At 43.2% G+C, this 26796-nt stretch overlaps 2 protein-coding genes across 3 annotated transcripts in view; one reads left to right on the top strand and one right to left on the bottom strand.

Moving 5' to 3' along the window:
* Positions 1-21361, top strand: part of LOC109905131 (rho guanine nucleotide exchange factor 6-like) — a 29507-nt gene extending 8146 nt beyond the window's left edge. The window contains exons 3-22 of one of the 2 annotated variants that reach the window (XM_020502332.2): positions 293-377; positions 3674-3792; positions 4080-4284; positions 4422-4474; positions 4621-4715; positions 4912-5007; positions 8049-8171; positions 9586-9724; positions 10131-10190; positions 11015-11161; positions 12312-12398; positions 12491-12572; positions 13351-13466; positions 13733-13897; positions 14859-14879; positions 15905-15998; positions 16848-16949; positions 17349-17448; positions 18547-18601; positions 18775-21361. In XM_020502332.2, the coding sequence (XP_020357921.1) occupies positions 293-377; positions 3674-3792; positions 4080-4284; positions 4422-4474; positions 4621-4715; positions 4912-5007; positions 8049-8171; positions 9586-9724; positions 10131-10190; positions 11015-11161; positions 12312-12398; positions 12491-12572; positions 13351-13466; positions 13733-13897; positions 14859-14879; positions 15905-15998; positions 16848-16949; positions 17349-17448; positions 18547-18601; positions 18775-18897 (2067 nt within the window). In that variant the 3' untranslated portion in view covers positions 18898-21361. The remainder of the gene's footprint in view (positions 1-292; positions 378-3673; positions 3793-4079; positions 4285-4421; positions 4475-4620; positions 4716-4911; positions 5008-8048; positions 8172-9585; positions 9725-10130; positions 10191-11014; positions 11162-12311; positions 12399-12490; positions 12573-13350; positions 13467-13732; positions 13898-14858; positions 14880-15904; positions 15999-16847; positions 16950-17348; positions 17449-18546; positions 18602-18774) is intronic. The other variant, XM_020502333.2, reaches the window with a different exon arrangement.
* A 1250-nt stretch (positions 21362-22611) lies between these two features.
* LOC109906007 (CD40 ligand) lies at positions 22612-26317 on the bottom strand. Its single transcript, XM_020503642.2, has 5 exons — positions 25676-26317; positions 24799-24933; positions 24655-24676; positions 23709-23795; positions 22612-23317 (listed from the first exon to the last, which is right to left on the bottom strand). The coding sequence occupies exons 1-5, from the start codon at positions 25856-25858 to the stop codon at positions 22950-22952; spliced, it is 795 nt and encodes a 264-aa protein (XP_020359231.1). The 5' UTR covers positions 25859-26317; the 3' UTR covers positions 22612-22949.
* Positions 26318-26796: the final 479 nt, after the last annotated feature.

Genomic DNA, 26796 nt, shown 5'->3' with positions numbered 1-26796 from the left:
TCTGTTTTGTTACCAAAACCACTAGGCCACGAAAAATATGGGTCACATTCAACATGTCTGTTTTTCTCTCCGTCTTCTTGTGTGTAAGTCACATCCCATTATGTGTTGTTGCTGGGCTGCGGTCAGGATTCTCTCTGTGTGATAATCAGCCAAGCAGTATCTCCTACACCTTTGTTGCTAATGATTTTATACCTACTTCTTTTCCCCTGCTGATTTTAGTCTGTCATATGAGCAGCCAGGTATTTTGTTTTTGAATTGAAAGTGTCTTTGTGTCGGTCTCCTCTCCTGCCAGGGATTTGAACCAGAGTGCCTGTACTCTGGTGAGAAATTTAACAAAGTGCTGACCACTCTGCTGGGAGTCAACTTCGCCACCCAAGGTAAGTCTAATGACTGTATTTATTTGCTGGGCCTTATTCAGGAGGATGCACAGCTACAAACAGTCGGATAGAAATGCACTGGGTAAAACAGACATTCCTACTCCACACATTTTATTTATTTATTTTACCTTTATTTAACCAGGTAGGCAAGTTGAGAACAAGTTCTCATTTACAATTGCGACCTGGCCAAGATAAAGCAAAGCAGTTCGACAGATAAAACGACACAGAGTTACACATGGAGTAAAAACAAACATACAGTCAATAATGCAGTATAAACAAGTCTATATACAATGTGAGCAAATGAGGTGAGAAGGGAGGTAAGGGCAAAAAAGGCCATGATGGCAAAGTAAATACAATATAGCAAGTAAAATACTGGAATGGTAGTTTTGCAATGGAAGAATGTGCAAAGTAGAAATAAAAAATAATGGGGTGCAAAGGAGCAAAATAAATAAATAAATTAAAATTAAATACAGTTGGGAAAGAGGTAGTTGTTTGGGCTAAATTATAGGTGGGCTATGTACAGGTGCAGTAATCTGTGAGCTGCTCTGACATGATCTCTCTATTTCTATTTTTAAGGTTGTAAACAATGTACCCCACTGAATAAGACCATAATGAGCTTAAGGTTAAGGCCCAAATCAAATGTACTCACCTGCCTTTATTATCATGCAATATTGTAATCATTGATGTGTATGCTACGTTTGTATGACTAACCTGTCTGCTCTCACACGCTGTAAGCTCTAGTAGAAAACTGAATCATTTTACAGCTATGTGCTAGTGTGTGAACTGTGTAGTGTTGAGACTCGCATTGACCACATTCAACGTGGTGGTTTAAAATATACTGTGTGTGTGTGTGTGTGTATAAAATGAATATGCATGTGTCATTTTTCGCTGGATTGGTCCCAGTAGGCCTGGTGAATCTTAAAAGGTGCCCTGTTCACAGACAGCTGGCATGGCTGTGTGTCTGTTTCTGAGGGCCTCCTGCAGAGTAACATATTTACTCTGATGACTACCATGGCTCTCATGTCCTACTGAACATGCCTTGCTTTTTTCTGTAACATTGCATTAGAAGGCACCTGGCTCAGCCTGAATAAGACAGTTGTAGGAAGGGAATGTACATGGCAGAGAGCTCATTGTCAATATGATGAAATGGTATTTCATGTCAAAGCAACAGTGCAGCTAGGCTATAAGACATCCACGTGACAAACAGCAAGCTGACACAGTCACCCCAATCATACACTGTTTTGACTTTCTGCTAGCGCCAAGCTTTTGCTGCTAATTCTAAAAGCCATCACTTGACGATATCCAATAGTGTCGTTATCTGTTTGAAGTTGTCTTAGCGCCAATCCTCATCAGAGAGCATCGATGCTAAAGGCCGGAGAATGACGATTGGACCAGAGTCTCTCGCTCTCTCAGCTTGAAATGGAATAGTCTTCAAAATGTCTAGTGTTGTTGAGTTGGGCTGGGTTAGTCACACTCTCTTTAATGGGTTCAAGAAGAGGCATCTCTCTCCGTGTTTCTGCTTATCATGATCCTCTGACAGGCCTCAGTACTGTGTCTCTCTCCCTGTGTTTCTGTGTGATTGTGTGCACGTTCTGACAGTGCAGCTGCGAGAGGTATTGGTGGCCAGGCCACGAGGAGGGAGCTGCTGACAGTACAGGGCTTGTTGGGGCATCTCACTGCATGTGTAAAGGGATGTGGAATACTCACCCCCTCACAGCTAAGAGAAACACAAGCATTCCTTCTATACTGGCCTGCCATTTGTGCTCTTTTCGTTTTTCTTCTCCCCCCTATCTGCAGTTGTAAAGGGATGGGGAATGAGGGTGATGTCCAGGTTGGCACTGACTCTTGGCGGTGCCCTAGAAATAGTTGGCTGAACCAGTATGGATATATGTATGGCCAGATCTACCTTGAAAAATGTATTTTTTTATATCTCTATTCTCAGGTCTAAAAGGTTGAATAAAAACATGATCCTGGTGCTTTTTCCTCCAGTCATTACCAGACTGTAGCAATACCTCTGCCAATCTCACTTTATCAATTGTCTTTATAATGGTCTGTGTGACTAATAGGATATATAGCGAATCTTGCCTTCCAGATGGTTGGTTCTCTATCAAAACATGTATAAATAGCTTTGTGATGATCTGCTCCTATATTGAAAGGAGATTAAATGAAGGTTTTACTCTGGGACACTTTCCCTCCTTGGATAGTGGATGTAGACTCGGTACCAGCCGACAAGGTTGCAAATGTTTCATGTAGAGTCATGTGTTGGTTCTTTTAGAAAGTATTCGCTGTCACCTCCCGACATCGGTCCAGGTATTGATCCAGTAGTGTGTTGGCTCAGTTGTAATGGATGGCTATGGGTCCACATGATCAAAAATATAAACGCAGCACGCAACGATTTCAGATTTGACTCTTTTACAGTTCATATAAGCAAATCAGTCAATTGAAATACATTCATTAGGGCCTAATATAGGGATTGCACATGACTGGGCATAGATCCACCCACTGGGAGCCAGGCCAAGCCAATCAGAATGAGTTTTTCCCCCACAAAAGGGCTTTTATTATAGACAGAAATACTCCTCAGTGTTTGAGAGAAATAAACTTTTGGGATGTATGGAACATTTCTGGGATTTTTAAAATTTAAACTCATGAAACATGGGACGAACACTTTATGTGTTGCGTTTTTCTATTTCTGTTTAGTGTAGTTGTTGACTTAGGTTTTGCAGCTGGCATTGGAAGAGGTTGTGGTGGAGACATGCCCAGCTTTGTTGGTACTGCTGGAGCTAGAAGCTAATGCATCACGGTGCCTGCAAAGGGAGTCCTCTCACAAGACTACTCCTGTCAGAGAATACTGAGAAGAGTTTATTAGTCAGCTCTTTGAAGATGATTTTGTCTACCTGCCAGTGTTATTGTCTCAAACTACCATCCACGCCATCGGTTTACTTGAGCACATTTAAGGTATAATGAGCCATTACGTCATTGATGTTGGTCAATGATAATATACATCAAGGTTTCTCAGCTTGTCTGTGTTAGATGGCTGGTCTGGGATCAGTGTGTGCTAGTTGAGGTGATGTGAGGTGATTCTGTCAGCTAGGCACAGCAGACATCTGTGTGCCCACTGTCCCTTGGGGACTCCGCAGAGCTAACAGCCTGCACTGAAACACATTGTCATCAACAAGCTCACAAACATTTATATAACCTCCGAGTCCTTTGCAGTCACATTGCTACATGGTGGATCATAATGAACTATTTAAGGTGTGTGTGTGTGTGTGTGTGTGTGTGTGTTTTCTCTTCCACAGACTGTGGCACTGAGAGGTCATGTCCCCAGTCCGGCACACCTGCTCCTAGCCAGTCCACCACCTCACACACACACACCTCCTCCAGGTCCAAGTCCCTGCCCAGACAATCCAAACCAGCAGTAAGGTCGCACGCACACACACACTCCGTCACGTTAGTCGTTTGTGTGTCATTCCATGTTTGTAAAAGGATGACCCTGACAGTGAAACAGACCTAATTGGAAAAATGTTTGTAGCATGTGCTGTTAACCAGTAATTACAAATATATTCACACTCCTGTACGCCTGTCCTGAACGGCTTGTACACTTGGCTCACATATTACAGAAATGCATAGTAAATCAAACTTTCCTGATTGATTGGTTAAATTGTATAAACGAGTCGTTAACTGACAACTATTCTACCCAACCAGGAGATGTCGGAGAACGGCGGAGGCGGGCTGGTGCTGGTGAAGGCGCGCTTCCAGTTCAAGCAGAACAACGAGGATGAGCTGTCCTTCAACAAGGGAGACCTGATCAGTGTGTCGCGCCAGGAGGAGGGCGGCTGGTGGGAGGGCTCGCTCAACGGCAAGACGGGCTGGTTCCCCAGCAACTATGTCCGCGAGGTCAAGCCCTGTGGTGAGTAGGGCTAGGAAAGAGTCTGTGGTAGCATGCTGTACTAACACCAGACTAGATTATGATGCTTAGCACAACACCCATTCTGTGTGCTGTTTGCTGCTCTGTAACTTTGCCCCCGACTACCTTACTTCTTGCAGATAAACCTGTGTCTCCTAAAGCATCTCAACTGACCAAGAACTACTACACTGTGGTGAGTGGGCCCTCTCCCATTGTATCTCCCTTTTCTACAGCTCCATATGCACTGGGCCACTACAGCTTTGCTTAGCGGAACAGTTTAGGCTGTGTCAGCGTTTCTGTCTCTAATAGGATGTGGGTTATTTAAATGATCTTTCTCAGGTGGTGCAGGACATCCTGGAGCATGAGAGGGAGTTTGTCAAGGAGCTGCAGACAATGTTGAGCTGTTACCTACGACCCCTAAAGGCCAGCAACAAGTAAGCTCAGCGAACAAGGATGGGTGTCAATTCATTCAGATGCAAACTGTTTAGATACATTTTGAAATACCAGTTACTAAAGAGCCTCGTGGCATTGTGAATCTCTCCGAATGACCCATGCAACATGCTGTTGTTTTTAATAGGTATATCTGTTCTACTCATTGTAATTCTATGTTCTCTGCTGTGTGGTGTCCAGGCTGAGCAATACAGACAGTGGCAGTCTGAGTGGTAACCTGGAGGAGATCCTCACCTTCCAGCAGGGTCTGGTTCTTGCTCTGGACGAGTGCACCAAGTAAGTGTACAGTGCATTCGGAAAGTATTCAGACATTTTGTTACGTTACAACCTTATTCTAAAATGGATTAAATCCTTTTTTCACCTCATCAATCTACACCCAATACCCCATAATGACAAAGCAAAAACTGGTTTTATACATTTTTTCAAATGTATAAAAAAAGGAAATATCACATTTACATAAGTATTCAGACCCTTTACTCAGTACTTTGCTGAAGCACCATTGGCAGCGATTACAGCCTTGAGTCTTCTTGGGCATGATGCTACAAGCTTGGCACGCCTGTATTTGGGGAGTTTCTTCCACTCTTCTCTGCAGATACTCTCAAGCTCTGTCAGGTTGGATGGGGAACTTCGTTGCTCAGCTATTTTCAGCTCTCTCCAGAGATGTTCGATCGGGTTCAAGTCCGGGCTCTGGCTGGGCCACTCAAGGACATTCAGAGACTTGTCCTGAAGCCACTCCTGCATTGTCTTGGCTGTGTGCTTAGGGTTGTTGTCCTGTTGGAAGGTGAACCCACGCCCCAGTCTGAGGTTATTTGCGCTCTGGAGCAGGTTTTCATCAAGGATCTCTCTGTACTTTGCTTCTTTCATCTTTGCCTCAATCCTGACTAGTCTCCCCGTCCCTGCCACTGAAAAACATCCCCACCGTATGATGCTTCCACCACCATGCTTCACTGTAGGGATGGTGCCAGGTTTCCTCCAGACTAGACGCTTGGCATTCAGGCCAAAGAATTCCATCTTATTTTCATGAGACCAGAGAATCTTGTTTCTCATGGTCTGTGAGTCTTTAGGTGCCTTTTGGCAAACTCCAAGTGGGCTGTCATTTGCCTTTTACTGAGGAGTGGCTTCCGTCTGGTCACTCTACCATAAAGGCCTGATTAGTGGAGTGCTACAGAGATGCTTGTCCTTCGGGAAGTTTCTCCCATCGCCACAGAGGAACTCTGGAGCTCTGTCAGAGTGACCATCCGGTTATTGGTCACCTCCCTGAACAAGGCCCTTCTCCCCCGATTGCTCAGTTTGGCCGGGGGGCCAGCTCTTACATTTAAGAATGATGGATGCCACTGTGTTCTTGAGGACCTTAAATGCTGCAGACATATTTTTGGTACCCTTCCCCAGATCTGCGCCTCTACACAATCCTGTCTCGGAGCTCTACAGACAAGTCTTTCAACTTCATGGCTTGGTTTTTGCTCTGACATGCACTGTCAACTGTGGGATCTTACATAGACAGGTGTGTGCCTTTCCAAATCATGTCCAATCAATTTTCCACAGGTGGGCCAATGAAGTTGTAGAAACATCTCAAGGATGATCAATGGAAACAGGATGCACCATAAAATATATATAGTATATATTGTAAATGTATATGGTATGTATAAGCTGGAAATATAGGCCTAAGTGTTGTTGTTTACTAGTTTGCTCCAATTGGGAGAGGAGTGGTAGGGTTGGAGGGTAATAAAGGAAATATGTGTGTGTGTGTGTGTGTACCTTTCAAAAGTTTGGGGTCACATAGAAATTCTCTCTCTATTCTGGTTAGAGCCAGTTTGCGCTGTTCTGTGAAGGGAGTAGTACACAGCGTTGTATGAGATCTGAAGTTCCTTGGAAATTTCTCGCATGGAATAGTCTTCATTTCTCAGAACAAGAATAGACTGACGAGTTTCAGAAGAAAGGTCTTTGTTTCTGGCCATTTTGAGCCTGTAATCGAACCCAATACTCAACTAGTCTAAAGAAGGCCCGTTTTATTGCTTTTTTAATCAGGACAACAGATTTCAGCTGTGCTAACATAATTGCAAATGGGTTTTCTAATGATAAATTGGCCTTTCTAAATTATAAACTTGGTTTAGCTAACACAACGTGCCATTGGAACACAGGAGTGATGGTTGCTGATCATGGGCCTCTGTACGTCTATGTAGATATTCCATAAAAAAATCTGTCGTTTCCAGCTGCAATAGTCATTTACAACATTAACAATGTCTACACTGTATTTCTGATCAATTAGATGTAATTTGAATGAACAAAAACAAGGGCATTTCTAAGTGACCCCAAACTTTTGAACAGTAGTGTGTTCCTGTTCCAGTTTAATACATTTGCAAAAAGTTTGAGAAACCTGTTTTCGCTTTGTCATTACGGGGTATTGTGTGTAGATTGCTGAGGATTTTTTATCCATTTTAGAATGAGGCTGTATGGTAACAAAATGTGGAAAAAGTCAAGGGGTCTGAATATTTTCAGAAGGAACTGTATGAGAGTGTAATGGGGACGCGGGGGGACACTGCTCGTTGAGGCAACTGAATTGGTCCAATCACATTACCCTAACCCAAGGTCTAATCTGTGTCACTACACTTTCTGCCTACTCCGCTGTTTCTATCAGATATTCTGGGGATAATTGTTTTTGTTGTGATGTACTCGTAACTGACAAAATAATGGAAACACTTGAGTAAATGAGGAATACAAAGTATATTGAAAGCAAGTGCTTCCACACAGGTGTGGTTCCTGAGTTAATTATGCAATTAGCATCCCATCATGCTTAGGGTCATGTCTAAAAATGCTGGGCAGGCCATTATTTTGGCTACAATGCCCCAATAGGATGACAATGCCCACATGGACAGGGCACGAGTGTTCACTGAATGGTTTGATGAGCATGAACACGACGTAAACCATATGCCATGGCAGTCTCAGTCACCAGATCTAAACCCAATTGAACAGTTATGGGAGATTCTGGAGTGGCGCATGAGACTGCATTTGATCACCACCATCAACAAAGAATGATATCGCATCCTTCCAATAGAGTTCCAGACACTATGCCAATAATCTATGCCATGGTGCATTGAAGCTGTTTTGGCGGCTCATGGTGGCCCAACGCCCTATTAAAACACTTGGTGGTGTTTCGTTTATTTTGGCAGTTACCTGAAGCTCTAGATGGGGTGGCCTCAGGTTACTATGCTCCCTCTATTGGACAATATGTAGAATGGAATCTGAAACTAAACATACAGGAACAACCCAACTGTTATCCTAGTAACTAACACACCCACTTCTTTCTGTGTGTGTTGCAGAGTTCCAGAGAGCCAGCAGCGATTGGCTGCCTGCTACCTCAACCTGATTGGTCAGATCAGGAGGCTGTACCGGTCATACTGTTCCAGTCACCCCTCGGCTGTCTGCGTACTCACTGACCACAGGTCAGTCCTTACTGGCATCTCAGTTCTGCATGACATGCATCTGCATTTGATTGGCATTTCACTGCAAATTAACATGTCCATCAGTTTAGTAATGCAAGTAAAATGGAATGTCTTTGTGGATAACCATAGGCTATAGAAGAGTAGTTGCAGTTTCTCTTTGACCCACTAGGTGTCATACTTTCTCTGGAAATGTAGAGGTGTAACAGAGCGGTGTCTCAAATCAAATTGTATTAGTCACATACGTCTAATACAACAGGGGTAGATGTCACCTTACAGTGAAATGCTTACTTACAAGCCCCTAACCAACAGTGCGGTTTCAAAAAGTATGGATAAGAATAAGAGATAAAAGTAATAAGTAATTAAAGAGCAGCAGTAAAAAATAAATCAAATAACAATATATACAGGGGTGTCCCGGTACAGAGTCAATGTGCGGGGGCACCAGTTAGTTGAGGTAGTATGTACATGTAGGTAGAGTTAATTAAGGTGACTATGCATAGATGACAACAGAGAGTGGCAGTGGTGTGGGGAGGGGGGGGGTGCAATGTGAATAGTCTGGGTAGCCATTTGCCTAGATGTTCAGGAGTCTTATGGCTTGGGGGTAGAAGCTGTTTAGAAGCCTCTTGGACCCAGACTTGGCACTCCGGGTGATAGGAGAGAGAACAGTCTATGACTAAGGTGGCTGGAGTCTTTGACAATTTTTATGACCTTCATCTGACACCGCCTGGTATAGAGGTCCTGGATGGCAGTGAGCTCGGCCCCAGTGATGTACTGGGCCGTTCGCACTACCCTCTGTAGTGCCTTGCGGTCGGAGGCTGAGCAGTTCCCATACCAAGCAGTGATGCAACCAGTCAGCATGCTCTCAACTGTGTCTTTCTTGTCCGTTCTGAGTGACCTTTTTTAGTTTATCCCCTCACTACAATCAGCCAGGCCCTGAGGCTCTGTGAACAGTTAATCACAGCGCTGTCCATCACACGCAATGTAGTTGTAACGAGCAAACAGAGCAATGAATGAAGTGGTTGTGTAATTATTATGTTAGTTACGCAGTTAATCATGTACACTATTGTGGAACTGGTGTTTTTTTTACCCCCTCGGTCTCTTTCTGCGCAATTGTTAATGTGAAAACATGCACTGCAGAGACAAGAGAACACTGTCATGACACACACAAATACACACAGGAAGCTGCACACAGGATATCTATAGTTGTGGTTATGTTCCAGGCAGGTGAGGCACTTTTGATTTCACACTGAACTAATTAGCATCTTTCATACTGTGGGATCCTTTTCAGCTTTTTTCTATCATTACCAAACACATTCAACAAATCTAGATTATTTTCCCCATGGTAGAATATTTTCTCTCTCTTTACAAGGTCACCCAGCAGTAAAACTCTGTGTGTGTGTGTGTGTGTCTGTTGTAGTGAGGAGCTGGGTACGTTCATGGAGAGCCAGGGGGCCAGTCCACCAGGCATCCTGACCCTGACCACCAGCCTGAGTAAACCCTTCATGAGGCTGGACAAGTATCCCATCCTGCTGCAGGAGCTGGAGAGACATATGGAGGTAGCCTAGTGGTTAGAGTGTTGGCTAGTAACCGAAAGGTCCGAGCTAACAAGGTACAAATCTGTCGTTCTGCCCCTGAACAGGCAGTTAACCCACTGTTCCTAGGCCGTCATTGAAAATAAGAATTTGTTCTTAACTGACTTGCCTGGTAAAATAAAGGTACAATAAAATAAAAAATAAACATTAGGCCTCATCTGGAGCCAACATAACTCTCTATAAGCCCATCTATGGATCCATATGCAACTGAGATTTAACTCACCTCCGGTGTTCCAGATGTCACTCCCCAATACCATGTATTGGTATCCCTCCCAAATGTCTTAATGTAGATTGATTTATATATTTTTAATTGGGTATTGTGTAAGATATAAATGATTTAAATGTTTATAATTTGTTGACTATCTTGCAGGAGGCCCACCCGGACTACAGTGACATCTTGAAGGTTACGGTGGCTTTTAAAAGCTTGGTGGTAGGTACAGAACCCCTGTGGTTCCTCATGCAATGTTTAGGTAGACATGGTCCATAGAGATTAGCCGTGTACACTGAGTACTGTATCAACTCACTAGTCTACAGTAGCATCATCTAGTCTATATTACCTAACACACTACCAAGAATCATAACTGTCTTTCTTGATGAAAGCACACTTAGCTATTTGAAACTACCGAAGGCTGTCCTTCTCAGAAGATTGGAGATGTTGCTTGTATAGGGCATATGTTTCCAAACTGAGATGGAGCATCACATAAAAGACACTCAAGATGATACGCCCATCTCGGTTGTTTTAATGAAAAGAAAAACACCATCTTGCTTCCTGTGTAATATGTCCTCAGTGAAAAACGTTTTCCTCTGGTGGGTTGTGGACTGAAATAGCAGCATGATACACCGTTTTCTGTTGGAGCAGTAGTTTGAGAGGAAGTTTCCACAGTGTGGCTGAGAGTTTGCGGGGAAGCGTTGACTCACACACACTGGAGTAGTCTCTTGACGTGTGAGGTGTGTATTTGAGCATATTTTGGGTCCACCAGCCCTATTTACGTGAACCTGGTTGGTGTTGATTTGTCATTTTGTCTTTGAGAGATGGGGAATCCCCCTTCTGGTCCCGGTAAACTGTTCTCTGTAACTCACCTTTTGCACGATGCACAGTTCCTTTATACCTGTTGCAGCATTGCCATATCCTGGACATTTTACATTATAGTGTGGAAATGCTTACTAAACCAGGCTTAAAACAGCTTCTATCTTATGGTTAATCTATCCAATTTCTCATATGAACTATACAGTAATGGACACCTCTCCTTTCAGGCCCAGTGTCAGGACCTGCGGAAACGTAAGAACCTGGAACTACAGATCCTGTCGGAGCCAGTGAGAGGCTGGGAGGGAGACAGCATGAAGTCTCTGGGTCACGTGGCCTACATGTCCCTGGTCCACATGCAGAACGGGACCAATGAGGTGAGTGCAACGGATACAGTTGTCCCCCAATATGAAGTGTTAGGATCTGGGGAAGGTGAGCCTATCCTAGATCTGTGTGTAAGGGCAACTACCCAGAGAGAGTGCTACAGACCACCTCCGAGAAGGTCAAAGTTCAAAATAACAATGTTTTGAGCAGTATGAACGGTGGTTAGGCGAATAACGAGAAAAGGGAGGTAGACCAGTTACATTCTCTGCCAGGAAATACCATTTCCAAACAGCTGCCTGTTTGTTCCCTCACAAGTTTAGAGTTGATACAAGGACCTGTTTCCCCCGAATTGTATTATTTCAGCTCCTGTGAATAGCATTTCCAAATGACTGAACGTGCCATTGCCACATTATTTGGCACAGATAAGATTGTTTCCGTCGAACACATTCTGGAGATCAAATTGTATTAGTCACATGCGCCGAATACAACCGGTTAGTTGAGGTAGTATGTACATGTAGGTATAGTTAATTAAAGTGACTATGCATAGATGACAACTGAGAGTGGCAGTGATGTGGAGGGGGGGGGGGGGGACTTTGCGCTCCGGTACCGCTTGCCGTGCAGTAGCAGAGAACAGTCTATGACTGAGGTGGCTGGAGTCTGACAATTTTTAGGGCCTTTCTTTGAGCACCGCCTGGTATAGAGGTCCTGGATGGCAGGAAGATTGGCCCCAGTGATGTACTGGGCCGTTCGCACTGCCCTCTGTAGTCCTATAGATGAGTCATATATGCTGATTGCCACCCCCTCTCATACGTTATGCCTATGTTAATTTCATTATGAATCAGAAACCCCAGACTGGCCATATATAGAGTGGAAAGCCAGTCCCCCTCCACGTAGTGTGGTTTCTGTGTAGGGGTCGACTATGAGGATCTGAAAGCTGAGAGGAATAAATATCTGGCTGTGTTTTGGTCTGATTGAAGCACCACCTGACGCCAATCTAACATCTTTCAAACCTATTCCCTGTTTTCTTTACTTCTTAACTCAGCTGAAATATTGTGATTTGGGATTCACATTCGATGTCAAATCAAAAGTATTCGTTATCTACATAAAGGTGCACCGAAATGCTTATGGGCTATCGCCCTCACCTGTGTCCGTGGGTGTCGTTGTGTGATTGACTCTGTGGCGCTGCTTGTGTGTTCCCCATAGGAGAAGGAGGAGCGCTACCTCATGATGTTTCCCGGTGTGCTGGTCCTGCTGTCTGCTAGTCCGCGCATGAGCGGCTTCATATACCAGGTAAACTAATGCGTCCCAAGTATTGCACTCAATCTGGGGAAGTGTGTCAACCTTCTGCCCCCCTCTTCTCTCTCTGTCCCCCCCCCCCCCAGGGAAGGCTGCCACTGACAGGCTCCACAGTCTCCAGGCAGACGGAGGACACGGAGAATGGCCACTACACCTTTGAGATCACAGGTACCGTAGGTTAGCGAGGGAGCCTTGAGTCATTTAGCAGACGCTCTTATCCAGAGCGACTGTAATGGGTGCATACATTTTCATACGCTTTGGTGTGGTCTGCAGTTCCATCAAGTAGTTTAGTTCTAGTGAGTTTGCAATCAGTGCCAAGGATTGGGTTTCCTGTGAAAGGCCTATATCTTAACACACTGGTCCATTACGCTCTACACGTCAGTGGGTCGAAGGTCAGTAATGCAGTTGCGCCTCATTTTTTGCGAATGAATGGAGGATTTCTTACTTAACATCCCTCTGATAGAGCAGCTTCCTATTATATTATGTCATTCTCATTCCAATCCCTTCTGTACAAACGGTGTAAAAACCTTGATTCGTCTCGGTTTTAATGATGCAGTTACTCATAACGTTCACTGAGGGAAAGGGAAACGATGCTACATCAATGAGTTACGTGAAATTATCAGTCATAGCGTTAATGCAATGCTTTCATTAACATGCCAGGGCTGCAGGGAGAACCACTCCTCCTAGTTGTCTTGTTTACTTGCCGCAGGACACAGGATTGGCTAACAGTTTATTTTTAAAAACCATGACACCATAATCCAGTTTTTCATCCAGTCGCGACTCGCCAGCTGTCATGGTGGACGGTTATGATTCATGCCAGGTACCCTATATGTGGGCGTTATGAAACGCCTTGCAAACAGTTTTACCCACCCCTAACTCTAGGTAACCCAGCCTGAAACTTCCCTGCAAAGTGCAACCCACTGAAGTGTGTGTGTGTGTGTTGCAGGAAGCACAATGGATCGCATCACAGTGTTCTGCAGTAACCCCCAGGAGCTGCAGGAGTGGCTGGACCATCTCCATGCCTACAGTGAAGGAGCCAGCCCCGTGGGCACCTTTATCAAGGTAAAGACATGGGCACACTGTCCATGATTTCTTTCTGAAAAGATGCAGAAAGTGGCGTTGCGTAGAGAATGTTCGTTAAACAAGATGGCTGTGCTGTATTTCCCTCTAGACTTAGTATCATAGTATGAGAACATCTACACCACTTCATGTATCCAGAACTCGCATTGCGCTGAACCATTTCAACATCCACTGTACTTCACACATGGCTGGCACTTGCATTCAACTTGCATTGAACCTCACACATCCATCATCTCTCTGACTGAAAGCCGGTCAGTATGGTGGGCACCCCCACTCACCTGCCCAGCTTCAGCACCCCCAGCCAGGCCAACCGGGGACCCCTGGAGCCCCCCAAGACCACCAAGCCCTGGTCTCTGAGCTGCCTGCGCCCCGCCCCACCCCTCAAGCCCTCCGCTGCACTGGGCTACAAGGAGGTAGGCCAACCCAGACCTACAGAATATCCATCTATCTCTTTGTTCTTCAGTCTTGATACCTGAGAGCTGCAGTGTGAGCAGGGTTTTGTTCCAGTTTTGTTCTAACCCTCTAGAGTCTGGAACTATTCAGGTTCTTGATGAATAGCTGATTACTTGAATCAGGATATAGTGCTGGGTTAGGACAAAAGCCTGCACACACTAAGTTTATTCGGAGCCTGGGGTAAAGAGCACTGCTTAAAGTCTTTTACAGTAACATGAGTTTAACGGGTCCATGGAAAAACCCTGTCAGATATAGCTGTTTGTGTGGGCAGAGCTCTTACCAGATGAGTAGGCAAACGGGGGTCCCAGATTCTATATAAAACAGTGTATATACAAGGTGAGGGGGTTGTGTTGGTAATAAGTAACTACATTAATTCCAGTACACACTTGTCTTTTGAATGGCGCTTGTCTGGCTGTCAGGTTGACCTGGTGGTGGGCTGCACCAGCTGCTACTCCACAGGGTCGGGAAGTGGTCAGTGTGCGGTGAGGTCGAGCTCGGTCACTGACCGTTTATTTTGCCAGAATAATCCTCTTAAAAATGGTTATCGTTTTGCAGATTCCTGAGATCCATGAAAACGTTGACAAAAAGACGTTACGTACAATGACGTAGGTTGAAAATAGGTCATTTGTGGTGAGATTTCACGATATTCTAAAGCTAGAGTGCAGCATTATCCACTATGCTCTATGCCCTCAGGGTTAAAGCAGCTATTAGCTGCATCTCCCCTTCCCCTCTCTTTTTCTCTGTGGAATCATCACTCCGTTTTCTTCATACTGCAGGATGAGGGGGGGGGGAGGTACTGACATTTTCACCGTTCACCCTCTTCTAATTTCTCCCACTTTTTTTTTCTTCTCATGCATCTCTCTTTATCTCTCTATATCTCTACCTCTCTCTGTCTCTCTCTCTCCATACTGGCTGCTGTAGAGGATGTCTTCTATCTTGAAGGTGAGGCTAGATCTATCGCTCTCCCTCTGTGTGGATGTGTGCGTCCATGTGCTGAAGTGGCATGTCATTGCTCTGTTTGCCTCTTCCTCTGCAGTAAGCTGTTGGTTTCCTGTGTTCTCTGCTGCCTTGTCTGTCTTTTATCCCCGTACTCACCAAGAGCCTCTGGCAGACGTTCTGTTTTCTAGGTAACACAAAGCTATTTCTAGGTAACGGATACAAGTAGAATTTGATGCAGAAACACTCCCCCCCCCCCCCCCCCACACACACACACACACACACACACACTTTTTATAAAGAATCAATCGTCCCGCTTTTTAATAGGTCTGTTAGGGAGCTTTATTGAGATGGACACATTGTGCATAAATGTGTGTTTGTGCTTTATTTTCAACGAAGCTGCCTCTTGTTGCACCTTGGCCAGCATATGATCAAATAAGAAAGAATGGCAGTTTATAGGTTAGAAAATGGGAGGGGTTACATAAGAGGGTTTTACAATGGTTCATTAATGGTAAAGGTGATTCATTATTGCAGACGTGATGACATAGGCCACACAGTTAGAACCAAGTGTGTGACATGGCTGTGCTAAAAACTAAATGTGTTCATTAATGACTCGGAGGCGACAATTCTTGTTTCTAAAAGTAAACTGTTAAAAATAATACCAGGGTTGTGTTCATTAGGCACCAAACGGAAGAAACCTGACTGAAACGAGGAGTGGCTACTTAAATTGTAATTTAATTTTCCTGTTGCGTGCCCTAATGAACATGACCCAGGTTTCTTTGGTTACTGCTGTCCCATGCTTGTGGAACTTCTAAGACTTTGTCACCGTGTATGTTTTCGTCTATGGAGGCAATGTGTGTGTGTGTGTGTGTGTGTGTGTGTGTGTGTGTGTGTGTGTGTGTGTGTGTGTGTGTTACTGTAGGCTTGCATTTACTGTGATGTTTTTCCCCATGGCTTGAAGGTGTGTGTCACTGTGTTGGCTATGACTCTGTGTACCATAGCCTCCTAACAGTTCTCTGTCACTCCTACAGGACTCCAGTAAGAGCTCTGGGCCCATTAAGAATTTCTTCCCAAAACGCAGAGCAGAAAGGAAACATTCTGACGAGGAGTTCCTCTTACGGAAAAGTAGGTTTGATCATTCCACGCTAGGAAATGAAACCATAAATGTGTTGCCACCAAGGAAAGCACCGATTCACACTCTGCGTGGCAAAATACAGTCTCTGCCTAACCAATGAACTAATTTCTCTCACTGTGAATCGACACTCCAGTGTAATTCACTGCACGCAACTCAAAACGCATGTCTCACGTGATATAGTACCTCATCGCTAGTTGAGACATCCAGCTCCTAGTAACTGTCCAGTAAAATCTTACTTTTAAAAGTTCACAGTCCGTTAACTCATACCTAAATAATGTTGTTGACTCATCCTATACTCATATTTGTGGCCAAAGTGTAAATAAAATAAAAACACTTAGGAAAGAAATTCAACTCAAACAGACTGTTTAAAAATGCTTGCTGTTTCCTCATTAAATGTGATGTCAAGTTGGCTGAGCTGGCCAATCAGCTTTTTACTTGCCATTTAATATTTTTAATGATGGTATACACCCACACTGTTCTGTTGTAGCCCTTACCATTCAAACACAGAACAGCTGCTTTTAAACAAACTTAATTACCATTTATTGGAAGGGAAACTATTTCACTCAATGTAATTAATTATAGAAATCATAGAAATCTGGAAAAACTAGACAGTTAATTTAAAGTAACTGGAACAATGAGAGGGAAACTGACCATCTGTAGCAGACACACAGACAGTTACCATAGAAATGAAGTAGCTAAATCAGTTGTTCCTGTCTGTCTGTCTGTCTGTCTCTGTCTGTCAGGTCTGTGTCAGTTGAATGTTGGAATTTAAAGTCAGTCTTTGTGGGGTTCAGAAGGCTCCTGACTCACAGTTTCCCTTGTGTGCCTTTGATTGACAGGTACAGCTGCTCTGGAGGAGGATGCCCAGATTCTGAAAGTGATCGAGGCCTACTGCACAGGGGCCAGCCAGCATCAGGCCTGCCAGCATCAGGCCAGCACAGGTGAGCTGGAGAGTGTCTGTCTGCAGGCACGCGCACTTGTATGCATCTGTGTGTGAGGGATTATTTTCAACCTGTCATAAATGTAAGTGTGTGTGTGTGTTATAAACACACTGGCCACCTCTCATAAGGACTGGCCACCCCTTATAGCCTGGTTCCGCTCTAGGTTTCTTCCTAGGTTTTGGTCTTTCTAGGGAGTTTTTCCCAGCCACCGTGCTTCTACACCTGCATTGCTTGCTGTTTGGGGTTTTAGGCTGGGTTTCTGTACAGCACAGAAATACATTTGATTTGATTTATACAGACAAATCATTTATTTCAACAGGTGTGTCACACCTTTAATGGCCCATAGATAGGCATGGTAACGACTCAGACTTACATGTGTGTTATTGTGTCTTTCTGCAGCGGTGAGGAAAGTGTGTGTCCCTCAGGTCCTGCTGCCGGAGGAAGAGAAGATCATGGTGGAGGAGATGAAGAACAACGGTCAGACAAGCATAGAGGAAAAGTAAGATGGCCATCACTCAGGAGAATAGACGTTTATTAAACCATTACAACACTGTGCGTTAGGGCGGGGCGGTATACTGTCAGAATGGAGAAAGACTCATTTGAAATCACTTATTTGTTGCCCCCTAAAATCAGGAAATACTAAATACTAATAAGTATATTTTAAAACTTTTTTATTATTAAAAACATAAAATACCGTCAAAAATGTGAAAAATATGATATTTTGGCCAGATTGCCCAAAAGGCACTTGCACATCTGAGCTGTTTTTGTTGCAGATGCATGGTAATAGTTGAATAAAATAAGAAACCCGCACACCGCTCTTGATAGTGTCACTGCTCTTGATAGTGTCACCGCTCTTTAATAAGCTTAAGTATCGGACACACTGCCTTAGCACCATTATGTAGACATAGCTCCACCCACATCCATTCCACGCATCGAATGGGGTTGGAGTCAAGAGAACCAATAAGTGCTACCAAATATAACAATGTGCATTTCATAAATATTTGAAATAGTGTGTACGTTAAACGTATTAAACACAATGAGGACATCGAGCTACCAAGCAAGTTTTCATAAATCATCAGGTACAGCGCAAGAAAAACGTCAGAGTAAACTGAAATGGGGGCATAATTCATGTTCACATTCTACAACATAACATACATAGGCATTTCATCATTAAGACCTCTAGGAAATAATGTATGGAGGGTGAAAATCCCAAAACATTCTCTTTTACTCAGAGTATTATGTATATCACATGGCCATATCGCCCAGCCCTACTGTGTATGTACATGGGTCTGCAGTTAGTGTTGTTTAGGTGGTCGTTTCAACACATCTAATACGATGCTTTTTCAAATCTGTGGTATTTATTCATCCAGTTAAAATTAAGAAATGTATTTCTTTACATAATAACGTTAAGGTATTAGCAAGTGGTAGTTTTGCCTTGAACATTGAGAAGCAAGAAATTGCCTCGTCAATATTTGTGAAATTATGTTTGACTGCCTGGAGCACTCAAATTTCCAAAGCCTTTGTCAAAGAACATAATGTGACATTAAGATATGCTGCTGTCCCACTTTCTGATAACCTTTTGTTTCTGCACTGGCAGGAGTCTGGTTGATGCAGTATATGCTTTAAAGGATGAGGTCCTTGAATTAAAGAAGGTAAAACAAGAATTGTTCATCTAATGGTCACTCTGAGAAAGGTAAAGGCTGACACGCCATTTTTGCTAAGTCGTGTTGGTGTAGTGGGTAATTGTGGTTTGTGTGGGTTCATACTTGTCGGTGTGTTCTCACATCTGTGCTGTGTAATATTTAACTTGTATGGGTCTTGTCAGGAGAACAAGTGGATGAAGCAATGTATGGAGGAAGAGCAGAAGTCTCGTAAGGAGCTGGAGAGAGTGGTCAGGAAGCTGGCCAAGCAGAAGAACGACTGTGCTTGGGAGGATGGAGGACACTGAACAACTCCCCATACCTACCCAACTACCTACCTACCTAGCCTGTGTGTGTGTGTGTGTGCGACTGTGTGTGACTGCCTTCAATCCCTACAACACAGAAGGGTTGGATTCATGCATCTGGACAATGGTTAGAGCAACTCTCTGGTCTGATGCTTGGGTGGGGATAACCAGAAGCAAATATTCTGATTGGTTACCTCCCGTCTACTGGCACTGGTCAACTCTGATGGAGCCATTTTGGACAAAGGAGAAATAACTGCTGCTCTATTGTCACCAGCTGCATCGCCACTGTGGACTATTGGGTCTACATTTTCAATAGAACATCTAATGGGAACGAGAAGCCATCTTTCGGTTCAATGGGGTGTTCTCTTGCATGTACTTGTTTCTGCAGGAGAGCGACTCCCTCTGCCATAACTAGGGCTCATCTGGCCCACTCTACGTCTGTTACAGCACTGTTTCTTTATGTTGGTGTTGAGGACACCCCTTGCAGCCTTGTCGGGAAAGAGTGAGGCTTGCATCGAGCTTTATTGAACATCATTGGCATTTTGAGATTGCACGTTCTAGACGTGAGACTCTGGTCTCCAAGCTGTTTCATAGTCCTCAGAGCTTTAGCTTTTCATTTCAGATGGGTGAGACCTATCCATGGACTATCAAACAGTCCTCTAGCTCATGGTAAGTGGATTTCAATACCGCTCATATCCAAGCTGGTATTAACATTAATGAATAATGTCCTTGACTGTGTTTCTTACAATCTGCGCGGATGTACAGTATTTTTAAGATATTGTCACACATTAGATGAGACTATCAATATATAGGCCAAAGCTTTCAGGGATATAGATATATAACAAATAGAACACCCGTATATGGTGTATTGCGTATAAAATAGACATGTAAAGATGACAACGGTGTGGCCTATACTTTCTTACCGAAACGATATAACAATTAAATACATAGCTTTGCTTTATTCGGGAGTTAAAGAATATATATTGCTTATTTATTTTCCATGAAAACATTTCATTATGTAGGTAGAGATGTGTCTATTGTATGTAGGTTATATGGTACTGGGAACCCACTTGGGGCGGTCTCTGGGTTTCTGCCTTAAACCAACCCGCACCGCAGAAACCACCTCTACAGAATGATCACCTAAGGAAAAAATGTTTTTAAGCGATCTTTATTTATTTGGCATTGTCCATTGGGGAAGACAAAACACAACCCATTTAGATTTTAAGAATTTGGTACCACAGGAACAATGTTATTTGTACTTCGTAAACTGTGTCCCACAATGTGAGTTAGGGTTACATTCCAAGGAAGTCTCATTGCATCAGTGTCCTCCGCCTGTTTTCACAGAGCGTCTGAGCTGGACTGCTGTTCTAGGATCAGGACCCTCCGGTCCATTTTTATCTGAACTAATTATGGTCTAAAAGGGAACAAATATGATCCTTTTCTTGGACGGTTTGTACATTTCGTCCCTGGTCTGTCGTTCTTATGCTTCTTTCTGGTGAGTTAATGCAGATGGAGATATGTCCCCACTTTGATTGTGTTGATGGAGAGTGTAAAGTATGAGTTGTGGGCTCAAGGGCCTCCTGATCACAGTGGATTAAGTTATGAGGTACAGAGGAAGTGGCAGGGATTTATATGCACAGGTTTTCTGTCATGTTTCACATTTCAATGGGACTGATGGCACTGTTTAGATGGGGACAGGTAAGGGTCGTGTGACGATTCAATGTGGAACCGGGCTTTGATGACTTATGTCAAGGCCTTCGGGGAAAGATTATTCAGTTGAATCACAGCACTTCCTCCCAGGATGACATGCAGTGCGTGCACTGTAGAACCCGATGTCAACCTCATACTGCAGAGTGACCATAGGAACTTCATGAGAATGCAATGTGACCACTTCAGTAGGACTGTTTTCACTTGAGTGTCACTCTGAGACAGTCAGTTGGGCAGTAGACCAGATTGTATAAAGAGACATATCTCTGTTAATGTACAGTGATGATGACTCATTCACCCACTTAACCAAAATGGGCCTATTGCCTTGTCCCTGTTTCCTGGCCACTGTGTTCTCTGTAGTCCTGCTGTATAGCAGCATACTCTTACAAGCTGTTGTGTTCAGGTCCCACGGTCTGTCAGGTCAACTCCACATGTTTTGTCACCTGTACAAATGTCCTTCAGTATCATTTGTTTATGTTTTATTGCTGAGATTATTTTTAACATCAATATTTTTACCAATGCATTTTATTTTATTCATAAAGTGTCTTAAACTTTTCAATGTCTGATAGCCTAAGCGAGCACTTAGACTGTTCCATCCTGCTCATGACGACTTGTGTCGGCAGACCACTCCACGTGTATCATTTGAAAAAGTGGTTTGATGCCAAATTCTAACTCTATTGTAAGGCATTTTGTTTCTTCTAGTTGCGGCACACTTTCATGTTTTCAGTATGGTCATTCTTTTAATAAAAATCAAACTTGATCTGCTGTTATTCATCCGTTTTTCATTCAAGCTGGAAAAGTCCATTGGTAAACTGCGTTTCACCCTGTTTTCCACTTCCGGGTGATTGCACAGGTACATAGAACACGCTACAGTGACTAGCGTATGTTGAGAGAGACCCATGACAGGATGGAATGACTGAGTAAAGATGACATCCTGTGAAAGCCACTTCTCCTCTCTTCATCTCCTGACAGCTGCACCTCTGCTCTGTAGACTTGTTCTTTCCATGCTGCTCAACGACTCCCTCTAACCATGCAGTGGATTGGTCTATATGACGGCAGGGCTGTGTGGAGTTTGTTGCCATACGTTCATACTGTTTAATCATAATCATATTCCATATTCCATGATTAGTCATGGAATATATCCCTGAAATCCCAATCGAAACCTGGAAGCCAGTTTCACTGCTCTTTTTAATTCTTCCCCTCGAAATCAGGACTGATTTAGACCTGGGACAAGATGGCGTAATTAATTATCAGGTAGAACAGAAAGACAGCACTACTCCGGACCTCGTGGGGCAGCGTTTCCCAAACAGGGTCCTGGGGTCCCCAAGGGGAGCACGTTTTGGTGAGCACTACACATCTGATTTAAAATAATCAACTCATCATCAAGCTTTAATTCTTTGTTTAATTAATCGTCTGTGTAATGCTACAGACAAAAAGAAAATGTTCACCCCTTTGGGTGCCAAGGACCGAGTTTGGGAAGCGGTGTCATAGGGTAAGATTTGAATACCCCTGGAGTAGATGTTACTACAGTATACAAAATGGCCCACAGTCTGTGCCCTGTGTGAAGACCTCATATTGCTGTCACAGCATCCTCATGAAACGCACAGATTTTCATTAGACCTGTCTGGTTTTGCTGCACAGATCTTTTTGCTCTGGTGCTAATTCTAGAGGTTACTGCAGCGTTTGTTGTGAAGGGATGCAACGTTGCTGCAGAAGGTTTGTGTGAGACACTTTTATTTTTTTTCCAACTTGGTTTCATAAGTTGCGTTGGGGACCATAAGCGCATAAAGTACATGACATTTGTTTGTGGTGATGAGTCAAACGACAAACCATTTTAGTTTGATAATTATGCTTAGCAACCCACGAAATTGCGGGGGGGGGGGGGGCTTGTGGAAATAAAGGTTTCACGGGTTGCGTCAGTTCCAAGCACTGAGACGATACTGTATGCGATAAACCAATTGGAAACCTACCATAGAGATATGGTTATTTTCATTTAAATAATCAAGCACATTTTTTATTAAAATATAATAATTTATTAACTATACAGACACCATCCGTCACAATAAATACACAGTCATTGCCATATTCTTAGAAATTAATATTCATATCTAACATTGTGGGGGCAGGGAGAGCAGGTTATCCAATCAACAGCAATAAGTTCCAGGGATTCCTTTCACCGAGGCCTTTTTAGAAAGATGTTCAAATTGGTGTAGTCCATGAGCAGATCTGTTATCAGTCCTGTACCAAATCCAACAGCACGCAGGGCCTTGATTCCACCCATCACTCCAATACAGTAATAATCCAAAGTAATACAGTCCATCCTCTCCATACTGTAGGTAATGTCTAGCCTACAGTTTAAATAATCCAAAGGTGGTCGTCCCCTCCTCATAGTTGACCAGGCTAGGGTCCGTCACCCACACAGAGATCTGGTCTTCAGGCTCCAGACTGAACACTCCTCCCTGGAAGGCTGTACACACGTCTGTCCGGTTCTGGTCCCCCAGGCTGCAGTAGGCTGTCATCAGGTTCTTCTCCTTTCCTGTCTCCCCCTTCCTCAGCTTCACCCGGCTCGCCAGAGGGGTTTTGGGGTGCCATTTGGAGAAGGCCACCTGGGAGTAAATGTCGTAGTCTCCAGGCTGCAGAACCTTCAACCAGCTGGACTTGAAGTACTGGACGTTCCTCAGCACTGAGTGGCCTATGTTCCACTCCAGATACTTCGCTGTTCAACCAAACAATTGATATTTTAAGTATTTGCATTTATTATGGATCCCCATTAGCTTCTGCCAAAGCAGCAGCAGCTACTCTTCCCGGTGTCCAGCAACACTAAGGAAATGTACCTATAGTTCAAACGTTACACGTCACAACACATTATTACACACTACTACAACATATCTACAGTACAAAATCGATGTGTGTGTCTTCGCTGTCGGCGCTGTTCCATAAGGTGTAGTTTTTTTGTTTGAATCAGATTTTACTGCTTACATTAGTTAAGAGTTCCATGTAGTCATGGCTCTATGTAGTACCTCATACTGACACTCTTTTCTTGAATTGAGGCTACAATTTCATAGGAAAAAGACAAACCAAGATTGTTTGTGATAAGTAACTCTTACATGAAGGGAGTGCACCAACGACAGGTTGCTTGACTATCATGCGTGCCATGGCTCCATACGAGGGCACACCCCCAGTGCGTTTGACAGCTGAAACGGAGAACAGACAGTCAGTCAGTCTTCACCCTCTCAGAATAGGAGGTCCTCTGCTGACAGAGTGGCAAGTAAAGCAGATGAAGTAAAGAAACACAAAGAGCTCGGTGACACATGTTGTTTTGGCTCTTTACTCCAGCACTTTGGATTTGAAGAGATACATTCACTATGAGGTTGAAGTGCAGACGGTCAGCTTTAATTTGAGGTTATGTTCATACATATCGGGTGAACTGTTGAGAAATGAATGAATTCAGTACAATTCAGTACATCAAGTTTGTGACACATTCCAATTCTCCCCATTACAATGGCAGTGGAGGTTAGCTTTGTTTTTTTTTGTTTTGGGGGGGGGGGCATGATAATTATGTGTCTAACTTTCTCCCTCATCATTATCCACAATTAATTCAGGATTATCTGTAATCATGGTAGCATCCACATTAATGCAGAAGTGTTTTAGAAACATATTCTATTCTTATTTACAATAAAAGTAACACAATACATTATTTACCAGGAATTTTGATTGGGCACAGCGTAATCTGAAACACAACCAAAACAAACAGCAAATGTGTAGTCACAAGCTTGATGTGGTCATTGTGTGCTATGAATATGGGACCAAATACTTAAAGAGAATTAACATGAGAGAATTTGTCCCAATAGCCTTGGTCCCCTAAAATGGGCGGACTATGTACAAAAGGTCTGTCATCTCTAAACGGTTCACCCGATATGGATGAAAATACCCTCAAATAAAGATGACAGTCTGTACTCCAAAGTGCTGGAGTACAGAGCCAAAACAACAACAAATGTGTCACTGTCCCAATACTTTTGGAGCTCACTGATGTAATGAAATATTTTAACATACCTTTTCCTTCAACTTGTGAGACCTTGATAGGAGAGAGAGCATAGCATTGCTTAATTATCTGTTAATACTGCATATTTCGTCTTCTCCAAATGTACTCCTAAAACCTCTGATATCTTCATTTGAGTCTCAGAAACCATAGCCTACCTTTTCCATTATGTTTTTGTATTTCTCCACAAGCTTCTCACAGTCCAGCACTGACTGGCTGTCTTTCTCACACTCCCCAAGTCTCCTCAGGACAATCATGTCATCCAGGTACTTGTGTTCAAAGTCCTCGTCATACTGAGCCCAAACAAAGCAGGAATTAATGTTAACTCTATATTTAATATCAGCACTGATTGAGGACCACACGTGTCTTTCAAGTTCACATCAGGACAAGCGCATGAAGCATGTTAGGACTAAGCAGTTGTTTTGTATGTGCTGTTGCTAAATGCTTCTGTTGAATGTTTATTCTGATCATGGAAAATGTTCTCATGAACCCATTTTAATTGTTTTATAACGGAGGTTGTTTCCTGTGCTTGAAGAATTAGTAGGCCTAGGTTGAAACTGAAATACTTTAGATGTTGAAAAGACGCCCTTACTCTGTAAACTACATTGCTCTTTGAAAATACACTATACTATGTCACGTATAGCCGAAGGCAGTCTAATTCAAACAATATCTCGCTCTCTAGTAGCGTTCAGGATAGATTTCAGCTATAAAATAATGAAACGGGTCACACTTTATTTGGATAATCCGGATAGTTCGTCTGTAGATGCTCTACAGGTGGTCATATTTTCAACAAACTATCTGTTGATGAGCAACTGCTGGCCTTCGGTTAGGTTTAGAATAAAGGTTAGTATAAGGACTAGTGTTCGTAGACAGTTAGTTGAAATGCTACTGAGAGTCTGTTGAGCATTCACAGATGGACTTATCCAATTAAAGTGTTACCAGAAATAGACTTGTATCCATGATCTATGATAGTTTTGAACGTGGCACTAAGAAACTAATAAATGTATAACCGTATCTAGAAAGGTGAGTTCTTACCTTGTTTTCCTTGTTGTACAGGTAGGTGAATCCCCCCAGTAGTAGCAGCATTTGGAGCACTATCATACCAATGAGGAACCCGAGGAGAGGTTTGTTGTGGCCCGCTCCTGTTGCTGACTTGACAGAGCCTAGCCGGGGGGGGATCGGTGGTGGAGGCAGGTTGGTCTGGTACATGTTGATCATGATGGTGCAGAGAGATTTACTCTGGGGAGGTCTGGCTGCCTACACACACCATTCACTTCTGAATAGCTACTGTCAGTCGACTGTCACTAGCAAGTGTGTTCCTCTGAGGCTACTTCCCGGAAGCTGTCAACTTTTAGGTGTGTGCCTCTGAGTGCGTGTCTATGTGTGTGTACATTGTGTCTGAGATTGATTTGAATGCATCAACCTCTCTAAACAATCCCATTTTTACCTGTTGGCTTCTCCAGTCCACGTTTACCCAGGGACTGATTCCAAAAAGTTCCTTTCTTGAAGTGATTGGTGTGATATGATAGAGCACAGTAGAAATGCTAATGGAAATCACCTAAAGAATAGTTTGAATGTTGCACAATTAATGCATTTGCTGACCAAGGCTTTGTGGCTGAAATTTGTCCATCTGACAGAAAAAGATTCAACCAGAGTTACAGCACCTAGAGGTGCATCTATATATTTCTGTTTAGAGCATTCTGTTGGGCATGTTAGATTTTTCAATTTAATCAAACGTTTTCATAGGTTTACAGTTGAAAGGACGTCGCCAAATATATATATTTTTACAGTTTCAGATCCTATCAAGGCCCTGATTGGTGAACCACTGATTCATTCACAGATCTTTGCCCGTTGTCAAGGTTAGAGACATCCACACAAACAGTGCTTTTAATAAACACTGCTCAAAAAATAAAGGGAACACTAAAATAACACATCCTAGATCTGAATTAATGAAATATTCTTATTAAATAGTTTTTTCTTTACATAGTTGAATGTGCTGACAACAAAATCACACAAAAATGATCAATGGAAATCAAATTTATCAACCCATGGATGTCTGGATTTGGAGTCACACTCAAAATGAAAGTGGAAAACCACACTACAGGCTGATCCAACTTTGATGTAATGTCCTTAAAACAAGTCAAAATGAGGCTCCG

This window comes from Oncorhynchus kisutch, linkage group LG15 (assembly GCF_002021735.2).
Source record: "Oncorhynchus kisutch isolate 150728-3 linkage group LG15, Okis_V2, whole genome shotgun sequence".
NCBI lineage: Eukaryota > Metazoa > Chordata > Actinopteri > Salmoniformes > Salmonidae > Oncorhynchus > Oncorhynchus kisutch.
The sequence above is the reverse complement of the archived record's forward strand: the minus strand, read 5'-3'. Positions and strand labels throughout refer to the sequence as shown.